The sequence below is a fragment of the Pleurodeles waltl genome, chromosome 9, assembly GCF_031143425.1.
Source record: "Pleurodeles waltl isolate 20211129_DDA chromosome 9, aPleWal1.hap1.20221129, whole genome shotgun sequence".
Classification (NCBI taxonomy): Eukaryota; Metazoa; Chordata; class Amphibia; order Caudata; family Salamandridae; genus Pleurodeles; species Pleurodeles waltl.
In genome coordinates, this window is record NC_090448.1 from 993,018,684 (window position 1) to 993,038,917 (window position 20,234).

Genomic DNA, 20,234 nt, shown 5'->3' on the forward strand with positions numbered 1-20,234 from the left:
TAGAATGAAAAGGATGCTCCAGGGAAGATTGTTCTAAATAGTTTGTAGCAAAAACAGCAAAGAATATTGTACTAAACCCTTTTGGAGAAAATGTATTCAGCTAGTATAAACTGTTGCTACGTTCATGATAGTACAGTGGCCAGCAGCTTAACCCTTCTCCCTGCCAGTTATCAGGAATGAATGGGAGAGTTGTCCCATGAGGACAAGCTTTGGCCATAGAACCTGAATAAATGTCCCAGGAAAAATAGGAGGCAGTGGCCACCATCTGTATCCTATCGCCTCTACACGTACATAGCTGTGTGTTCGGTCTGTGCGTGTAACACGCCCCCTCTTTCTCTCTCTGCAGGTGAAGGAAATATTTGAAGACTCTCCGTTCCTGGTTACTGATAATAGTGTTGGCATCATGAATGGAACCTATGAAGGTGGGTGAAGGAGTGCTGAAGAGGTATGGTAAACATAATAGAACTTTAACTAAATATAGGGTCATGAAATCTGGTCAGTGTACCTAAAAATATCCCTCCTGAGGCTGTGCGTTCTGAGATCATGGAGTTTAGATGTAGCTACAGAAACTTACAAATTAGGGGCCATAAATATCACTTTCTTTCTTTTCCTATGTCAACAGGTGTGGCCTATATCCCTTAAGGAATTGTGACCAATTTGCCTTTACATACCCGTTATGTACGATTCACTCATATCGCTCTGTATGTTTGTCAGAAGACCTGCCTGATATGACCGGCATGCTTGTGATGGAGATTGATCGATGTGGCTTTGTGACTCTTAGGGCAACAAAGACTAGGTAGGTCTGGTTGCCTATCTGGACATGAGACTAGCAAATGGCTTTATGTACTTGCTGGAGAGCTTATTGATATTGATATGTCCATGTCGTAGTTACTGACATATGTAACTCTGTGTACCACACACTCTTGTAACTTTGTGTACCTGCTGTGGTAAATATGGAAGATACAGCTGTATGTTTCTTGGATCTATAGATGATAGCCTAGGCTAAGGCGTACTTGTGACTGACTTCACACATCTGAGTGACAGATCTATAACTCTTAGTACCTACTATAATTAATTATTTTGTATATCTGTTCAGGTAATAGGTAACCACTATGATTCTGCTTACTTCTTAAATGTGTTTTTTTGTTTCTTCTCGCCTCTTAGGCATACTAGGCTGGATCACTGTCAACTTTCTAACAGGTGAGATTCTACTTTTTTTAATACGACCGATCAAAATTAGTATTCATTCTGATTTGCCTGCCGTTTCCCGAAGCAAAACGTGCTGCTTCATTAAGGCATGACATTCAAGGTACATTTGGAAAATGCAAATTACAGCCCCCATAAACCATGATTTATCATTGTATAAATAAGTGAAACCAAGAAACCACCACTTATTATCCAGTATAGGACCGTTGAGCTCTATGATGCAGAAGCAAGAACTTCTCACTAGAGTGAGTTGAGTCTTGAGCACAGAAAGGAGGAAATTAACTGATTTGGAGAGGGACACTGAAACAAGTGGCATGTTGCTTGACAGTGAAGGACAAAAACCTAGTTTCCCCCTAGATGGTTTGAGTTGCAGAGGTTGAGGGATTGCCTATAGATCTGAAGGTTTACAGAAGGCAACATGTACCAGCTTTCAAAGCACCATAAATAAATAAAGAAGAGGGATGGGGGCCTTGTCTTCAGGGCAAACCTTTACTTCTTCCACTGCAGAACCTTGTTTTTTTCTCTTAAAGGTTTGTAGGACATCCAGGTGTTTGGACCTGCACATTTTTAGTCAAATGAAGCAGCTTTGCTGCAGATTGATAGTGGGTATTAATTCTGAAAATGGGGAGGAAACTTGCAGGACAAGATATCCGTCAAGAAAACAAATTAGTCACTCTCAGACTTGGTAGATGTGAAGGAAAACCACTGGAGTAGGTGGCTTGCCAGTACATTACCAAAGGCACACGCATGCTCAAGATATAATCAACAGTGGCAGGATGGGTGTGAACAGCTGTAGGAGAGATGGATGTCAAATAATCAGGAGCTAAATGATATGAAAAGCATACAGTTAGTTCTGTGCTGCAAGCACTAATAGAATTGTACATCCATCGGGGCAACTAGACAACTAGTGGAAAAAATAATCGTGCAAAGGTGTAATCAAATGGATTCTCAGGGTTAAACTTGTCTCATAGTTACAGAGGTTCTGGTCCTGATACGTTAGACAACTCAGAAATGCCTATTTCATCAGGACTGACGTCTGTATCTGGTAATTAATAAGATCTTTGCAAAATCGGGTCCCTCCACCCCTTCAATAGAAGACATGTTTATACACATATTTTGAGCCACAACTTCTTCAAGCACACACACAGTGGAGCCAGATAGACTCTACATTGAAGCACGTTAGGAAACTAACAGGCAGGTCTGAAATAAAGCATCTTAGACTAATGTAAATCTACAAATCAAGAATGTTTACCAACACATCTCCTGTGCCATGGATTGCCCTAAACTAGTTGCTTATGCACCCATATGACCATGACACATGCCAATAATGATAGATCATCTTCCCTTGTGGACATAAAAAGATAACATACTCTTTTCCTTACTGCTGTTGTCTCCTGCCTCTCTCTTAGCACATATGGGCTGCATTCAAGCTGTGATTTACATAACAAAGTACCCTACACTTAACACACATACTCCTTTGATCATTTCTCATAGAAGTACATAAACATTTACACATTGCATCAGAGCTGTTAGTAATATGTTTGTTAACTAACAAAACTGGAAAAAATGTTTTTCATCAAAATAGAGAGGTGAAAACAAGTTGAATTGCGCAAATATGGCTGTTTTTTAAACTTCCTTTGAGATGCACTTGGCAGCAGCTTTTGTGTTTTGGTACCTTGACATGTTAATTCAGCTTCTAAGCTTTATTTGTGTTCTCAATTCCATTTGAGGTCTTTTGGACATTGCTATGTGGTATCATTAAGGGAGTTTATTGCTATGTGGTATCATTAAGGGAGTTTAACTCCCATTCTTTATTGGCTATGAGTCCCTCTTTTCTTCCTTGCACAATGAAAACCCAGAGTTAAAAAATACAGGAATGGAATTCCTAATGTGTTGGCCACAGCTCAGGATGGATCGCGCCTGGTTCCAGAGCCAATCTTTCGGGTTCCATAAGATTCACATTGTTAAGGAAAGCGTACACAAGCCGACTAGAATCCAAGTAACAGCAGAATCCTCCCTTACTAAAAAAAATTAGCAGTATTTTTTTTTTTAATGCTTATCTGTTGTCAATCATGCAAGGTTTTATAATGCATAGGTATATGTCAATGTGTGTATATGGTACTTCACTAGCGCATACCTAGGCTAAATGGAAGCAAAGTACTGAAAGTAAAGCTGGCAGAACAACTGTAGTGTGATTTTGTGTTTCTGATAGGGACTTCTAACCGCAGATTCCTCACCTTAGAATATTGGCCACCTTAGAATATTCCCAGGCGTCAGACTGGATCCGGGAAATCTTGAGTAGTACTTCTGCCCACTGGCAGGTGGTGTAGTTCAGTTCTGCATTGCATTGGTGTCATTAATGTCACAGTGACGTTGTGCTCTATACAGGCATCACTCTCGTGCGCTGACATCAGTTCTTTAGTTCTGCACCACATAGAGCTACTTTAGTCGCTTTTTGACCAACTTTTTTCCACTTTATGTCGACATTTTTGAGGTTTCCTCCCCGTGTGCATAGGGCATTATGTCCCCTACTAAACCTTCAAGGTTCAGACCTTGTGGTCATTGTCAAAGGCAGATGTCTGTATTCGATTCCCCACCTGGTTTGTCCATGGTCTTGGGTCGGGCTACGACCCTAAGGCCTGCGTTGAGTGCAAGTCGATGTATCCAAAGGAGATTCATGAGAGGGCAATGAAGCTCCTATTGTTGCGACAGAAGAAAGCTCCTCGCCACTCCCGGTCCTGTTGCTGTGCATTATCCCTGGGCTGCTTCCGGAGCCATTCCTGCGGATTATCATCTTCCCGTTCCAAGACTTCCTCGTTGAAGCCAAGTAAATCCAAAATGCAGAAGAATAAATTATTGAAGTGCGCTTCGACGTTTCTCTACATCGTGCTTCCAGGCTCCGCTCCCACTCTTTACCTGCGTTCCCAGCATCAGGGCCCGTTCAGCGCTAACCTGAGATTCCCACTGCCGGAACGCATGTCTGCCCAACTTAAAGAATTTTATGACGCTGTGCATGCCATGTTTGGGCTACTGACTCACTCTGGAGCATATTCGGGGCCCCACAGAGCCAAGAGGTGCCCCTGCTGAGTTATCGTTGGCAGATTTGCCCTTGATGCCAGTCGGCCCTCTGGATCCAAACGCCCTCATCCCCACAGTCCAGACGGATACCACCACAGGTGCTTCCATCCACTCCGGCTCTTTTCCTCCTGGTGCTGCTGGCGGACCTTGTGCCAGGAGGCTCTTCACCTCTGGTCTTGGCCGGAGCTTCAGGGCATCTTCCTGGTCGCGCAGCACCTGGTAGGCTCACTGAACTTCAAAGCAGAAGAACTCAGCCGTCAATGCCTTGCAGATCACAAATGATGACTACTTCTGTAGGTGGCACAAAGTCTTTTCCACACCTAGGGAGAACCTTGGCTAAGTCTTTTTGCCTCCACCGAGAACGTGCAATGTAAGCAGTTCTGCATGTTGGAGTTCCCAAAGCGGTTCTTGCTCGGAAACACATTTTGTCTCAAGTGGAATTCGGGACTCCTGTACACCTTTTCGTTGATAACATCCATGCCCCCAGGCTCTGGATTGGTCATGAAGAGTATGGTATCCAAAACTCATGAGCATCTGTCCTCTTATCAGGCTGCCTCTTTGGAAGGATCTCCTATCACAGCAGCAGGGCAGGGTTCTTCACCTGAACCTGCACACGCTGCACACGCTGCACCTTCATGCATGGAGACTGAGCGGCGGCAGTTCAGGGTTTTTATTCTCCCTCCTGAAGTTTGATATCATATTGGCAGGCAGCCTTCCACTGCATTGAGATACATTTGTGGCTTGATGTTCCTCACACCATGTGGACCCCCTTTCCAGTATCCCTTGCGGAGGCTCTGTTTGTTCTTTCCTTAGCCCAGCACAATCTTTCTCTGGGCACCATTACAGGCTATTTGTCAGCCATTTCGGCTTTCTTCCAGCTGATGGATCAATCTTCCCTGTTTAAGTTACCTGTTGTGACTCATTTCCTGAAAGGGTTACTACATTTGTTCCTACCTACTCCTTTTGTGCTGCCCCAATTGGACCTCAATTTGGTACTTACCCCACTCATGTGTTCTACCGTTGAGCCCCTGCATAACTGCCTTCTGCGGCTCTTGACTCTGAAGGCAGTATTCCTGGTGACCATTACATCTTGCAGGAGTGGAAGTAAAGTTCAGGCTCTGTCGGTCCAGCCTCCATACACCATCTTCTTTCCTGACAAACTGGTTCTTCAGACATGTGCCTCATTTCACCAGTTTTCACACTGGCCAGAGCATTATTTTGCCTGCCTTGTATGCTCTGCCTCATCCGTCAAAGGAGGAGAAAAAAATACATCGTTTGGACCCAAAAAGGGCACTGCCATTTTATATTGATTGCACCGAAGACCACTGGGTGGGTGATCAGCTCTTCATTACGTTCACTGGAGTGAAAAAGGGCAAGGCTGTGCAGAAACAAACCATCTTCAGATTGATAGTGTTCTGCATAAAAGCTCACTCCACCAGGGCCAACGCCTCTACTACTGTGTTAGTGTGTGTGGTACCTGTCCTGGAGATCTGTCAAGCTGCCACCTGAAGGTCACTCCACACATTCCTGTAGTTCTACTGCTTGAACGGTCAGGTCTGTCGTGATAGGCATTTCACCTGTTCAGTTCTCCAGGACCTTTTGGTCTAAGCCAGTTCACAGGCCCACTTCCCGGAACGTATTGCTTGGGTTTCTATTCTAAAGTGAGGACTAATGGTTAGAAATCTCTGTCGGAAGAACAAGTTACTTACCTTCTAGAAAGCCTTTTCTGGTAGAGACTCTGTCTAGCCGGAGATTCCTCAGTATCCGTCCCATCCTCCCTGTTATGGCGACTGGGCGATTTTCCTCAGAAAGATCCCTTAGACACTGCACACTGGTCAAAATAGTACAATAGATTTTACATGGCTCCTCATTTTTGGCACGAAATTGGTCATGAAAGTAACTGATGCCAGTCTGCAGAGGTAGCGCCTATATAGGCGCCACAACATCACTTCTGACGCGGAGCTGAATGGTGTAACCTGCCAGCGTGCTGAGGTACTGCTCAAGATTTTTTGAATCAAGTCTGATGCCCGGGGAATATCCTAAAGTGTGCAATCTGAGGTTACATAGTCTCTACCAGAAAAGCTGTGACTGAAGGAAAGTTACTTGTTCATTAAAACTGTGTTACAAATGTAGTTGGTCGGTAACCAGAAAGGGATGCCTAAAGGTATGCTGTTCTAGAACAGTTACCTTTGTAAGTTAGACATGTAATGGCACTCACTCCATTTATGCCAAACATATTGTATTCTATCCTTACTGAAAGAGGCTTGAGTTCATGCTCCTTCAGCAGTTAGCTTCTTTGGCTAAGGAACCTAAGGCCATTAGCTTAAGACATTGTCAATTACATCTTGGCTAAGCCCACTGGTGTATTTTAGTCTCACCTTCTTTCTATTTGCTGTTTGGCTGTGACATTCTGCCTCTATTGGAATGCACAAGGGATTGTTTTACATCTGAAAGGCAGACTCTGTCATCACACATTTAAATCTTATCTCTGCCATGTATTTCTACACACAAAGTAACCTTTTCTTCTAGGTTTTATTTACAGTCCACTTTAGCAGTGTATTACAGACCTCATGTTACCAATACCTGAAGCATTAGTGCTTACTATCTTTGTGACCTGTGTTGTGGAACATGGCACACACAGGCAGTACGTTGCTGGTGGACAGGTCAGTGGTGGTGTGGTGTAGAGTGGCACTGGTAGTCTTCTTACCCTGGGACTGTTGGTTGCAGGTCAGCTGTATGGTGAAAGAAATCAAACCTTTGGGACGTTGGACTTGGGTGGAGCATCAACACAGATCACCTTTCTTCCAGAGTTTGAAGTAAGTGATGCAGAGGGAGTGGCTGTGTTATGTTGGAGGGGTGGGGTGGTCTGTGTATGTGTTTGTGTATGCATGCTAAATAGACTATTTCAATAATAATGCATCTTCTTGTTCATATCTGAATGTGGGTCATCACTCTCTCAGGTCTCATCTCGTCTTCCAGTATATGTAAGTTTGCTTTACCTTGCCTTCTCATAGGACTAATGGTTTAAAATATGAAAGATTTTTAAAACCCACTTCTAGACTGTTTGAATATTGTGAGATAGCACTAAAAAAGAGCAAGCACTATCATTAACAGTTTAAAAAACTGGACAGATATTATTGAAGAGGAACCGTTTTTTTTCTCCTATTTGTCAACTTCAGTAGGGCTTTGTGGCTTGGTGTAGCAGATTCCAGTAGACATACAAGACCAACACACAATCCTATCAGCGGATTTTTATCAAAGTTATAAAATACAATATATTTATCATTTATTATTTAAAACTAATAGAGCAGATAAAACACAGTCGAAGGAAACATTGGCTTTTCACAGGAAACCAGAAAACACAATATTTTACTGCACTTATCCTACTTTCAAAACAGAGGGCACGTAAACCTTAAAAGTGCCTCCTCTGCCTCTAATCAGTCCTGTGTGATGGACGCTCCCACTATGATCCGATCGGGCAATGGTAAGCCACTTAATAGGCTCTCTTGATCATCTGCAGGGCTCATGGAGCCCCTGTACTCCTAGACCAGTCCATTTTTAGGAGAATGGCTTAATCATATGGCTTCATACGTGCACAGTTTTTACTTCTCTTTGCTGTTTAGTGACAGCAGGTTTGCAGATGAACTCTGAGCAGGGCCTCACTGAGCATGGTGTAAATCATTGCTTTCTGAAAGCTCAGGTATCAAGATAGTGTCAATTCAATATTCTGCACCCAATACTACTGTTCTTGGTATTATATGGGGATGGTCTGAAAACCTTTCTTTAGGAGCTGTATCTCCATTTGCAAAAGGGCAAGGTCCAGTTCATGAACAATGTTAGCAACTATGCACATGTTTAGGAGAGGTCCATTCTCTGGTTTTGCTGAAACTAAGCTGCCTTCAGCATATACATTAAGATAGAAAATCTGCAGGCTAATGTACAGCTAGTGCAGCTCAGAATCGTTAAGAGACAGCCATTGCCCTTTGCTTCCAGTTATGTGCTCCAGGCAGTACAATTTTAGAAAAATAGGTGCGTGGACTAGTTGTGAACCTGCTTACTGAAGTAGAACATGTTTGTGATACAGCCTGTGATCACCAAGTTCAATTTTCAATCCTACTGCCTCCATGTCAAAATGGAGCTTGAAACCTATGTTGCTTAAACAAGGCCTGACAATAGTCAAAATCACCTGCAAAAACTACAATAACATGTTTAATTTAATCATTTTGAGCTATGCTCTTTCTTTTCCCCAAGAAAGACAATGCACCTGAAACGTGAATGTTGCATAGAACACAAAGGTAAAGTGCCTTTTGCAACTCATTTGAAAGCAGAGTGGGCACAGTCCCTACTCTGCTTTCAAATAAACAAAGGCCAAAATGCTTGGTAAAAAATCAATTCTTAGCTGTGCATATGCTTTCAAGTAAACGCAAACTCTGGTAAATGTGGCTCAGCAATGTAAAAGAAACTTCATTCATGATTGTACTTCGCAGGCAAACTACTCAAGGCATTGTTCCGGTCATGAAGTTTCTAGTTCAACTGCTTCTTTACACAGCAGTAGAGTTTGCTGTCACCAGAGACCCTAAAGCTAACAGTGTGCACATTGATTCCTTAGCAGACCTCTCCCCCGTGACTGATGGGTACAGACGTAGTCTCAAATCGGACACAAATTCCAAATTTAGTAGCCCAATTCTTCCTTGATAACTCAGGGCAAAGAGTAGGGCAGTGTGAAACTAGTTGCAATAACAGAGCACGAGCACCTGACAATTTATATCACATGTCCTAAGTAGAAAATCTTCATTTGGTCGATGAAGAATAAAGCAGCAAAAGATGCTTTAAATGCTCATCATTAACCTTTATCTGCTGCAGTCAATTCTCAACAAGGTGCAAACGTATCCCCGTTTTTAATTTTCAGATTTAAAATCCAATAAATCAGAAGCATGACCAGTATCAGTTCAGGGCATCAGAGAACATTGCAGCCATCATGAAATATACTTGTATGCACCATATGACAAACTCGGTGGCTGCACTGACATCACCAAGTCTAGCATTGTATGAGTCAGCATGGTCCCACAGCTATATGCCATACACCACAGTGGCGCGACTAAACTGCGCTAACTCTTTAGTCAGTGCGGCGGGACAAGCATTTCAAGCAATATAGGTGGAGATATCTTTATAGTCAATATGAGGGAAAGAAGTGCCAAACTACAGTCTAACCGTATTAGACAAACAGAATCTTATTATGAGTGACAGACTGGAGTCCGTATTTTTCCCTAGATTCCTCACTTAGGCTCAGTTGCTGAGACCATATTGTTGATGGGAGGTTTTTGATCCATTTACTGCATATGGAAATTTCTATTTGTGACATGTTTATTTTGCTGTGGATATATATATCTCCAATATTTGACTTTGAGTTATTGTCCGATAGAGTATGAGTCAGTCAGATGAGTTTTCATTCTTAAGTATGATTTGTTTATTATCTGCTTTCAGTAACGCTTGACATTGAGGAGCAGGTTGGGTGCAATATAGAGCTAAGGTGAATGATAAACAGGAGATAAAGATGTTTGGTACATTAGTTGTGAATTGATGGAGCTGCATGAAGGGAGAAGTGAGATGATGATCTGTCTGATAGAAAAGATGCAGTCTGCTTCAGTTAGGCACTCTGATGTTTTCAAGTCTCTGTAGTCTCATGATATCAAAGGCAAGGGAGAGTACAAGTATTAGAGTTGTCCGTACTCCAGTTTGAATCCACTGTTTTAAAATCATCCCTTGTGGAAATCACTGCTGCTTCTGTGCCTCAGCCATACTAGAATATGTTCTGGTAATCTTAAAGCAGGTTATTTTCTTTGAATGCAGGTATATGTTTTGAGGTAGATCTTTCACTCATTCTATCTTTTTGACTAAAAACAGTCTGTTACTGGCCAGCGGTTAGAAGGATCTCTAGGATCAAAGCCTGTTTGGTTTAGGAAGGGCTCTATGTAAAGCATTTAGAGTTCCTTTGGGAAAATACCTATATGCAATGAGTTCTTGACAGTTCTGACTGGATTGGCTGCAGAGCTAGTCAGTGATATGGGTCTTCAGGCAGTTCTGCTGGCCCACAGGCATTCGCATCATTGATTAAGGATTGATGAAACCTTGATGAGATAAAAGGTGAGTGACTGTAGATGTTTTTCTGTTTGGTTATCTGGTATTGAGCTTCTGGAATCGTGATTGAGCAGGGGGAAGGGATGCAAGAAGAGTGAAGCTGGTAGGTGAGATGTAATGCAGGTTTGCCCTCCAAACAGCAAGGGCCAGTGGTGAGGAGCCCTTCAGCTGAACTGTCAAGGAATCAGAATATTCTAAGGTACTACCACTTCAGGTATTATAGCTGGTGGACTCTTTTTACTCTCAAATCTTCTAGTGGAAATGCCGTTTGTGACCTTGAGGCCTCTCATCCGGTCTGAAGGCCCCTCGCCAGCTCTCTATTCATATCTTCTGCCCGTGTTAAGGGTTTGTGGCTACTCTCGGGCTCTACATCCTGTAGTTAAGCTCTCCAGTTGATAGGGTAGGTCTCCCTTGAGCAAGGTAGCTACCAGATCACAAGTAGTGTTAACTTTACTGACTCTGGTCAGCTTTCCTTGCTATCAATTTATTGTTCTTGTGAAGAAAAGAAAACAAAACATCCAATCTACTCACCATTTAGACAGTGAGGAGCATCTATTTCTGCATGTGTGCACTGTGTAGAGATGGCCAGTGTTTGGCAATAATGTATAGTCACATCAGTGATAATACATTGAGACACAAATATGCACTTCTTTTGTATCCACGAAATAGCATAATTATAGAAGTCAAGTAAAAGACCTTAAGAAAAGCCATATTAATTTAGGAACAATCTAATGTTGCCGGAACATGCTGTTGGACTGGGAATGTCCCTGCAGGGTGTGCAGTCATGTTGCCAAGTTCTGAGTGCTTGACTGTGACTCACTTATATCCTAGTTTTTGATTTTGGCTCTAGGCTCACACTGTTATAACATGCAGAGACCTGCCCCTGACATAAGTGGAGTCCTGCAATTGCCCTGTTACCTGGAGGGTTGCACCAATTGTGCTGTAATTTTGCTGACAGTGGATTCTCACCCCTGTCATGGGTTTAGCATTACAGCGGTGGTGGCAGCATACCGTGCAGGGCTTGAAAAATCCACTCGACCACTCACATTGGCAAGTCTTATTTCATCAGGTCAAGCTATTTTTAATACTTACTCATCCTTTCTGGTGCGATGACACTGAACTGTTGTGTTCTGTTCATTTGAAAAGTGGAGGGGCAATAAAAGATTCCTTTAAATCTTATTCTTATGTCACATTTGCTCTGTGTTCAGAGGTCAAAAGTCAGTTTTTCTTACAATTAATTTTCCTTCTGACTGCAGAGTTCAAGGACTTTGTAAGGTGAAATGTGTGAACTGCTGCTTAGAATGTAAAATAAAAGGATATAGGGTGTCAGATTTTTCGTAACACACAAAACTTAAATGACTCAGGCCCTATGAATTTGGCGGCCTTTTTAGTAGACTGCCATATTATGGCTGCCGGCTGCTCTCCACCACTATTTGGCGGGGAAGCCGCCAGCAGCAATACTGGTGGTCGGCGGTCTAGTGGAGCTTGCTTCGTCGCCGTCACCACAACACCGCCCGCCATATTACAACATTGTAAACGGCATGGCATGTTGTGCTGGTGGGGCGATGGCGGCTGAGCCAGCGCCATGGACCACGGTTCCTCCCAGATGATCACCGCGACCACCAGGTAAGGTGATCCTCCGACAGGGGAGAGGGGTGGTGTTGAATGTTGTGTGCGTGACCGGGTGTGTGTGTGAATGGAGGGAGGGTGTTGTGTGTGTGTGCAAGTGTCTGTGTGCTTGAGTGAATGCGTGTATGTGGGGGTTGGGGGAGTATTTGTGCATGTATGTGGGGGTGTTGTGGCCATGTGTGCATGTGTGTGTGAATGAGTGAGCATAGATGTGTGCGTGTATGTATGTGTGATGCGTGCGTGGATCAAGGGGTGGGGGGTCATTATGGGGATCGGGGGGAGGAGGGGTCAGTACGGAGATCAGGGGGGCATTGCTGCTTGGGGGGGTGGAAGACTCCTGATGGGGTCGTACCTACATGGAGGGGGGGGGTGTTGGGGAGTCCTGTAGTTGCGACAGGAATTAGTATTCCTGTTGCCAGTATCCTTACTGCCAGGGATTTTGTGGAGGGGCTGCAGCCACGGAATTCCTGGCAGTAAAGATACTCATACCGCATGGGGTGTTAGGTGGACCGCCGGGCCGAAGTGGTCATCCTTCGGCCAGGTGGTCCCATCTCCTTGGCAGTACAGGCAGTGATCTGCAGTGGTCCTAATCAGGCAGTCCTGCATCGCCACGCTGTCGGCTGACCCCACTTGTGTAAAGTTCTGCATCAATGTGTAACCTAGATCCTAGTACTAACATCCAAGCTGATTTTGTGTGTTTATGGCTTGTTTAGTACATGCAGTATTTGCATGAGTGAGCCAGAGTAATAGTGGCTTCAAGGTCCCATTTTGGAAGCCCCTAGCCTGCTCCTGTGCACAAGATGTAGGTGAGATTGTATTCAGACAGTGGAAGAGTATTGCTGTAATTCCTGAAAATTGAGGGAGGTGACACAGCTCCTTTAAAATTCTCTAAAGCAGCTCCTGCTGGGTGGAGCTGCTGATTAGTTTCCCTGTGGTACTAGCATTTGTTAGGTGTTCAGGTGGGACTCTCATCTTTGCTGTTCAAGGTTATAGATCTCTTTTAGGTTAAGCCAGCCTTTTATCTTCAGCCCGATCACTGTTCAATCTGGCTGGTGAATAGCCACTTGCAGAAACTTCATGCCCCTTTGGGCCTCTGTTGTGATTACTGCAGGCTGGAGACTGTCTTGCTGTGAAGGGGCTCACTCTACACAAAAAGCTCTGTCTGGAGAATAACCTATAGAGGACACTTTACAGAAGAACTGCCGCAAGCCTGATTTGACATTGTAGACAGAGGATCCATATTCATCATCTGCTTTGACTGCATAAAAGTGGGAGCTACTTACATCTTTGTTGCTTCAGTTTCAAGTCTTTTCACCAAGTAAAGGAGTATTCCGCAGCGTACTTTGAGGACTGCTGTACAACAACCGGAACTGGTGTCTGTGCGACTGCCAGTTTCCCAAAGGAGAGGGTACATCTACTGCAGTCTTCTTGCTGGAAGAGCTATAACCCTGACACTAAGCACATGGAAGCCAGACTGCTTAGTGAGAGAGTGAAAGAGTCTGTCAAGCCACAGGAGGAGTGACTGTCCACGTAGTGCAAGAAACTGCCAGACTCTAGTGTGGAAGGGTTGACCAGGAGAAAGAAGACTACAGAAAGCTATCTGCGAGTCTGAAAAGGGTGGGTTCAGTCTCTCCATTCCTAGAGGGAACCACAGGCAGGCAGCCAACCTTGCAATAGGAAGAATCATGGTAGATCATGCTGCTTAAGTCATGATCTGAACCCATGGTGAAAGTAGCCACCAAACACCCAGAGCTGTTCCTGTGGCTGACGTCACGACAGAAGTCAAAAACTATGTCCGTGGTGTACGCCACCATCGTAACCAAGACTTGTACACATGACAATCACCACCGCATTATTTACAAAGTGCATCCCTTCAGTGCTAGCGTGCTGTTGTGACAAACGTGTAAGTGGTGACCCATCTTCTGCCCAGTGACCCAGAAGCAAGGCTGATGCCTGCTATGAGCCCTTACTGACTTCCATTACTCCATTCACTGAAGGACTCACGACTGCAGCTCTGGCTGCCCCGTCCTGGTGCGGCCTCCTCAGAATGAGGGCTAGTGGAAACCATGCCGACTCATCGTAGAAGTGGGAGGGATCAGAGACACCAGATGCTGAAACACTTAGAGACCTGCATTGGTAGGCTGTATTTAGGAGATTGTACTGAACTGAGCATGACCATAATTGAACTGGGGTACTTGCACCTGAGCCTTGATTAATATCTCACAAACTAACCTTCCAGGGACCTGCCTGGACTCACAAGAAAAGGGGCTCATGTGAAGGAGAGAAGAGGAAGAGAGTAAAGACAATATCCCAAGGTGCAGTAGCCTACGTGGCAGTGCATATTATTGTACCTGCGGCAGTATACCATTTTAAGCGTCACCATTAAATTATGTTTCTTATCCAAATAAAGCACTGAGTTGGACAAAGAGATATTGCTCTGCTGGGTGATCTGAGTTTCCATACCCCTACCTCCCTGAGAAGTGTATGAATGCTCCAGTGTACCCCCCCAAACTGGATCTGAGACATGCCCTCTGCTAGAAAGGATATGTATTCAGAGTGACCAACTATACATTGTATGCCACTTAAGTCTATATGGTCTGTGTCATTCACTTAATACTAAGTTTCAATGGGAAGCAAAGGCACAATGGGTTAAGGTAGGAATGATGCAAGCGGCACTAAAGGGGTTGAAGGAAAAGAATGAAAACAAAAAATCTTTTGTTTAAAACTAATACTGTTTTAAAAACCACTTCAGAACTTTTGGATAATCACCAGTGCTCCACAATACATGACATAAAACCTTGTGTTATTCTTGAAATGTTAATGTACTTAAGTTAATGTATAATGCTATGATGTTAGTTTTTAAGCACCATATTGAATGTGTTTCAATACTTCTGAGACGTACTTTTTAGGTCAGGCTATCGCCATACCTTATGTGAGCAACAGAAAAAAGATTTAGGAAACACCTTCGTCAGAGAGACTTTGGCTCTTCCCACATGTTTACCTTGATTACAGCATTTGACTCAGCAGAACTTGTTTGGTGCTGCTGAGAAAGTGCAGTGCTTGTTGCACTTCTATTGACTCCTGAGTGATGTTCCCTCACCTAATATGGCATGCACCCTTTCACTGGCAAACCTAAACACTGCACTTAGACATTATGAGTCAGCCCTCTGGTAGGCCCCTCAGCCCAAGGGCAGGGTGCATGTCTCTAAGTCTGAGGGTACCCCTGTATGAGCAGGGTACCCCTACAGACCCTAGGCCAATTCTTGGACTCTGTAAGTGCGGGGAAGCCATCTTAAGGTATGTAGTGGACACTGGTCAACACGAATGGTCCAACTACATAACGGCTAGTCCAAACCTAGGCATGTTTGGTATCAAACATGTTGGAATCATGCAACTACACTGATTTCAGTGTTAGTTGCATGATACCTTGAATTCTGGGGGTTCCCTAGGTGATCCCCCAGTTCTGCCTGTGCAGCCTTACGGGCCCCAGCTGCCAGCCTACACTGCTGCTCACCCCAGGCTCTGTTCTGCCCTCCTAATTGTGAGCCAGGCTCAGGACCGAGGAGCGGAACAAAGGATTTCCTGCAAGGGAGAGGTGTGACCACCTCTCTATGTGTAGTAGGTGTCTAAGAGCTGGGGTGGGGTGGCCTCTGAGTGCCACCAGACTTGTTTGAAGGACACATTTGGTGCCCTCCTTGTATAATCTGGTTTGCATCAGTTCAGGAACCCCGGTTCCTGCTCTGGCGCGAAACTACGCAAAGGACTGGGGAGTGACCACAGCCCTGTCCAGCTCCTCCCCTAGGGAGATGCACAGAGCTCTGCCAGGTGGCCAATTAATTCTGTCATCTTGGAAATAAGATGTGCAGAGGCCCCTGGGAGCATATGACTGGTTAGGCCAGGTAGATGACGCCTCTGACCCCCTCTGAATGGTGGGTCACTGCAGAGAGTGACCCACCCCCTTTTAGAGTTATTTAAGAGCTCCCTGATGGGTGGGTACTCAGATTCGTGAAGCAAGACTCTATCAGGAACTCTCTCCAAGTCTGCTAGTCTTCGCCTGGAACCAAATAAGTCTGCTTCTGGTGGGAAGGCTCCCACTGCAATATTGTTTCTCCGATCCTGCAAGAATTCTGCAACATCCAAGGTTGTGCATCCTCCAGGGTCACAAGAACTCTGTTTTTCATGAAGAAATCTCCCTTGGAGTGAAGGAGTCACTCCACTGCACCGCAGGCCCCTCAAGGTTTAATCGGCCAGTTGATGGGTTCTGCTGTCTCTGCACAACCGAAGATCCTGCTTCACGGGTGTAGTCTGTGGCCTCCTCTGGGGCCTGCGTGTCTTCTATTCAAGTTGGAGACTTTAGGCCCTTGCTCCTGCCACTAGACTGGCGCCCTGGTGCACTGTGAATGTTGCATTTGCCAAGGCTTGTTGACTATTTCTCTGGAGATCTTCCACCTCCAAGAAGCCCCGGCCCTCAGCACTCAGCGAACCGAAGGGACTTCTGTTTTTCTGGGCTGGTAAGGCCTCCTGGTGACTCCCTGTGTCCGGTACCTGTAGGTAACTCGGGTGAGCTCCATCGACTTCTTTTGGCCTTCCTGTGTGCTGAGGGCCAGCTCTGATCCCCCTCCTGGGTATAATCTCATGGACCTTGTTGGTCCCCACAACTTTGCAAACTTCTCTTCTGCTCCTGTTTGCACTTGCCAGTGCTTGTTGGTAACCTGGCTGGTCACTGACCCTCCTGCAATCCGGCGACCAATGAGGGATAGCTCGTAGGCGACTCCTGGGATCTTCGACTTCTTCCACCGACTTGCAGGAACTTCATCTTCAGGAGGGTGGGCATTGCCACCTCCGCCACCTGGGCACCTCCTTGGGTGCTTGACTCTGTCCCCTTCCTTTGCAGGTCCTCCACGTCCGGAATCCGTCCTTGGGTTCCACCGACCTGGCCCACGGATTGTGACATCAGATGGACAATCCGAGGCATCCACACTCTTCTGAGAGAGTCCCTTCTCCCCTCTGCATCCGGGCCCCTGGTGTAGGTACTCCCGTCTTCAGGGTATCCTGGGGTAGGGGCACTCTCCATCCATCTTCTTGCCTGCTGTTTTCCTCGGGGTCCACTGGGAAGGGTCCTGAGCTCCACAAACTCCAACCATTACTCCTTGTGTTAGCCTATGGGGCAACTGGGTGGAAAACTGACTTACTCCTGGTTGCTGAGGTCACCGACTGTACTTACCTCTCATGTTTCTAACTGGCCCCAGCCCCTATCTAGCCACCACACTTAACCTGGTTGGAGTCCCACTTTCACATTCCACCTTTTTAGTATATGGTTTGGCCCTCCCCTAGAGCTCTGTATATGTATATGCTATTTCGGATGGTTATTTTATGTGTATAATTGTATATAATATCGCCAAAGGGAGAAATACCAATGTCAGTTTAGTACTAGTTCTGTAATAAAGTGCCCTTTATTTTTGCAACACTTGTGTGGCCCTTTCTTGTGACTAAATTATTGTCTGACTACTGTAGTATTGCAAGTTCTTTACATTACTCCTGGATAAACTTTAGCTGCTCGCCTCAGCTATTCCTAGAGAGCTTCTGCTATCTGGACACCTATTCACTATCACTAAGGGTTGCCTGGACTCAGTATAGGCTGCTACACCATAGGCGTACATCATAAACTAAGCCAGCCTCCTACACCAGGAAACCTGGTTTCAAACATGTTTACCTGCTAGACAAAATCTGTTTTATCCTAGGCAATTACGTTATTTCACTGTGCCTCCATGTCTTCTATCATCCCTTTTAAGAGTACTTTAAAGGAAAACCTCAATGTAATATGTGCCCCTTACAAAACTTTCACTTTTATATGTTTAAAAAGATTTAATGTTGCTTCATATATTCAAAAAATCTAAGAAGGGTTCACATGACCACTGACTTGCCTCTTGTTTCGCTACTAGCCAGGGCCACTGGAATCACGTGGCAGAGGAGGACCACATAATGCAGCAGTGTTGCCTAAACTGATTCAAGAAAAGCCAAATTATGTGACGAAATGTTGCACATTTTGTGATAGTATTACCTTATTATTTCCTCATTTTACACATGGTAACATTGTCTCTGAAAGATTTCACTTTATTAATACCAGTTTACCATCTAAATACAGCATTAAGCAACTGAAACATGGACATTTAACCTTTGCGAATGGCCTTCCAGAGTGCAGGAACACGTATCGCCATGTTTTTGGTAAAGTTTGATCAATCTGAGCTAAAAACTATTTTTTTGTCAAAATTTACAGATTATGTACAAGACAAAGGACTATGTGGCAAATTCAATATTTTTAAAAAAATGCTTGAATGGTATAATTCCAGTGGCCCTGCTAATACCATTGTCATTGCAGGCATGATTCAAAGGTTATGTTTGGAAACTGTGAATCCTGATAAATGTCAGTCAATGCAGATATTCAATTTATTGTACTAAAGTGAAACACTTCCAAACTAAAGAAATATACTTTTTGAAATCTGAGTCAGTTATATACCAGGTAGAGGGCTCAGTTCCTGTTATGGACCTTAGAGGCAAACCAGGCCAACGGCTGGGTACTTTATATTAATGTGCTACATGCCCCCTTTTGTATTGTACATGAAATCTTTTCATCCTTTCTCCCACTGTGGCAGCAACAGACCATAACAAGAGTGGGGACAGCAGGGGGCTGGTAGCAATTTAAATACAGAAAGACCCCTGAACTGATAAATGGTCTTTTCAAGACTTGTGAAATGCTTTGGATGAGTCAGAGTCTGAGTCGTCAGACCCTACGCTGCCCCAGCCTACAACAGCTGATGAACTGCCTGTGCACTCCACAGCCCTGGCTATGGCAGACTACGGGGAGGGATGTGGGAACTAAAGCCCTTTCAGCCTAATGGCTGTTGCGTGCCAGATACACCCCAAATCCAAAAGGCCTTGCCTCATGTTTGACTTGTGTACAAAAAAGAACAATAGATGATTTGGCCTACAGGCTGCTGCCAACCATCTCTCCTCTGTTGTATCCTTTGCACGTCTTGCCATCTCAAATAGGCAGCAAAGCCACAACATTGACTTTCCGGAAGTAGATTCCATCACATGCAACTGTAAATATTGCTGCAGAGGGTCCCAAATGTCTGGGGATGACGGTGGCATTAATGATGCATACGTTTCCATTGCATTATTACAAAACGAGAAAGTCTACCAATTAATTAGACTAGTGTGAAAAGGAAAAGGGATGTTACAAAAAAGGCACAATAGTGTGGACAGCACCTACATTTAAATTTGTGGAATCTGACCAGCCATAGATAAGGGGAGTCGAATCCATTTACCTAATTTTGAGTTGTGGAAAGAGCTCTCCCATAATTTTCATGCAGTACTACTTCTGAATGTCTAGCACCATTATCCGAAGATAACGAATAGTATCCTCTTAAATAGTATCCTGTCTACACCCCAGAGGAAAATCAAGGGATAGCTTTTTTTGTATTAGCTGTTAGAGGGAAGATCCGAACTTTATTCTTATCTACATGCAGCCCTGACATATCTCCATAAGCCACAATCTCCCTAAACATAGGGGATCATTTAAACTCTGGATGTTTGATATGCAATAGAATGCGTCCATGTAAAGCAAGCGCAACATTCTGCACTTACCTATATGTACTCCTCCCCCATTTGCGGTTTACAGAGGATACATGCTAGGGGTTCCATAGAAATAACAAACAGTAAGGGTGAGAGGGGGCACCCCTGCCTGTTGGTTTGGTGTAGAACATCCTGATCCATTGGCATAAGCTGCCTCCTAATCCTAAGCGCTTTATCACCTTCAACATCAAGTCCTAGGACAGTGAATCAGATGTCTTTCCCACATCATAAAAGGCAGCTGCAACAGGCAAGTGGGGGTCAGCCTGATGTATTAACCCAACCAACATCCACAAATATAAGCTAATTGACCTCCCGGGTATAAAGCCTGACTGGTCAGCGGTGACTTGCCCCAACATATATGATAGAAGCTGTTTAGCTAGAATTTTTGCCAAGATCTTCACTTCTAGAGTAATCAAAGTCAGTGGTTTATATGCCGTACACTGAGAGGGTGGTCATCCGGACTTGAGCAGTGTTATTATCAGAACCTCATGAAGGGTACAAGACAAAACACCATTAGCCTGAGCCTCATTATACATTTTTATGTTTTG

General features: G+C 44.4%; 1 protein-coding gene across 1 annotated transcript in view; it reads left to right on the forward strand.

Annotated features, from left to right (window-relative positions):
- ENTPD5 (ectonucleoside triphosphate diphosphohydrolase 5 (inactive)) overlaps window positions 1-20,234 on the forward strand; it is a 326,640-nt gene that overhangs the window by 128,079 nt on the left and 178,327 nt on the right. Inside the window, exons 5-7 of the mRNA XM_069208509.1 lie at window positions 347-422; window positions 1,165-1,200; window positions 7,012-7,100. Coding sequence (XP_069064610.1) covers window positions 347-422; window positions 1,165-1,200; window positions 7,012-7,100 — 201 coding nt within the window. The remainder of the gene's footprint in view (window positions 1-346; window positions 423-1,164; window positions 1,201-7,011; window positions 7,101-20,234) is intronic.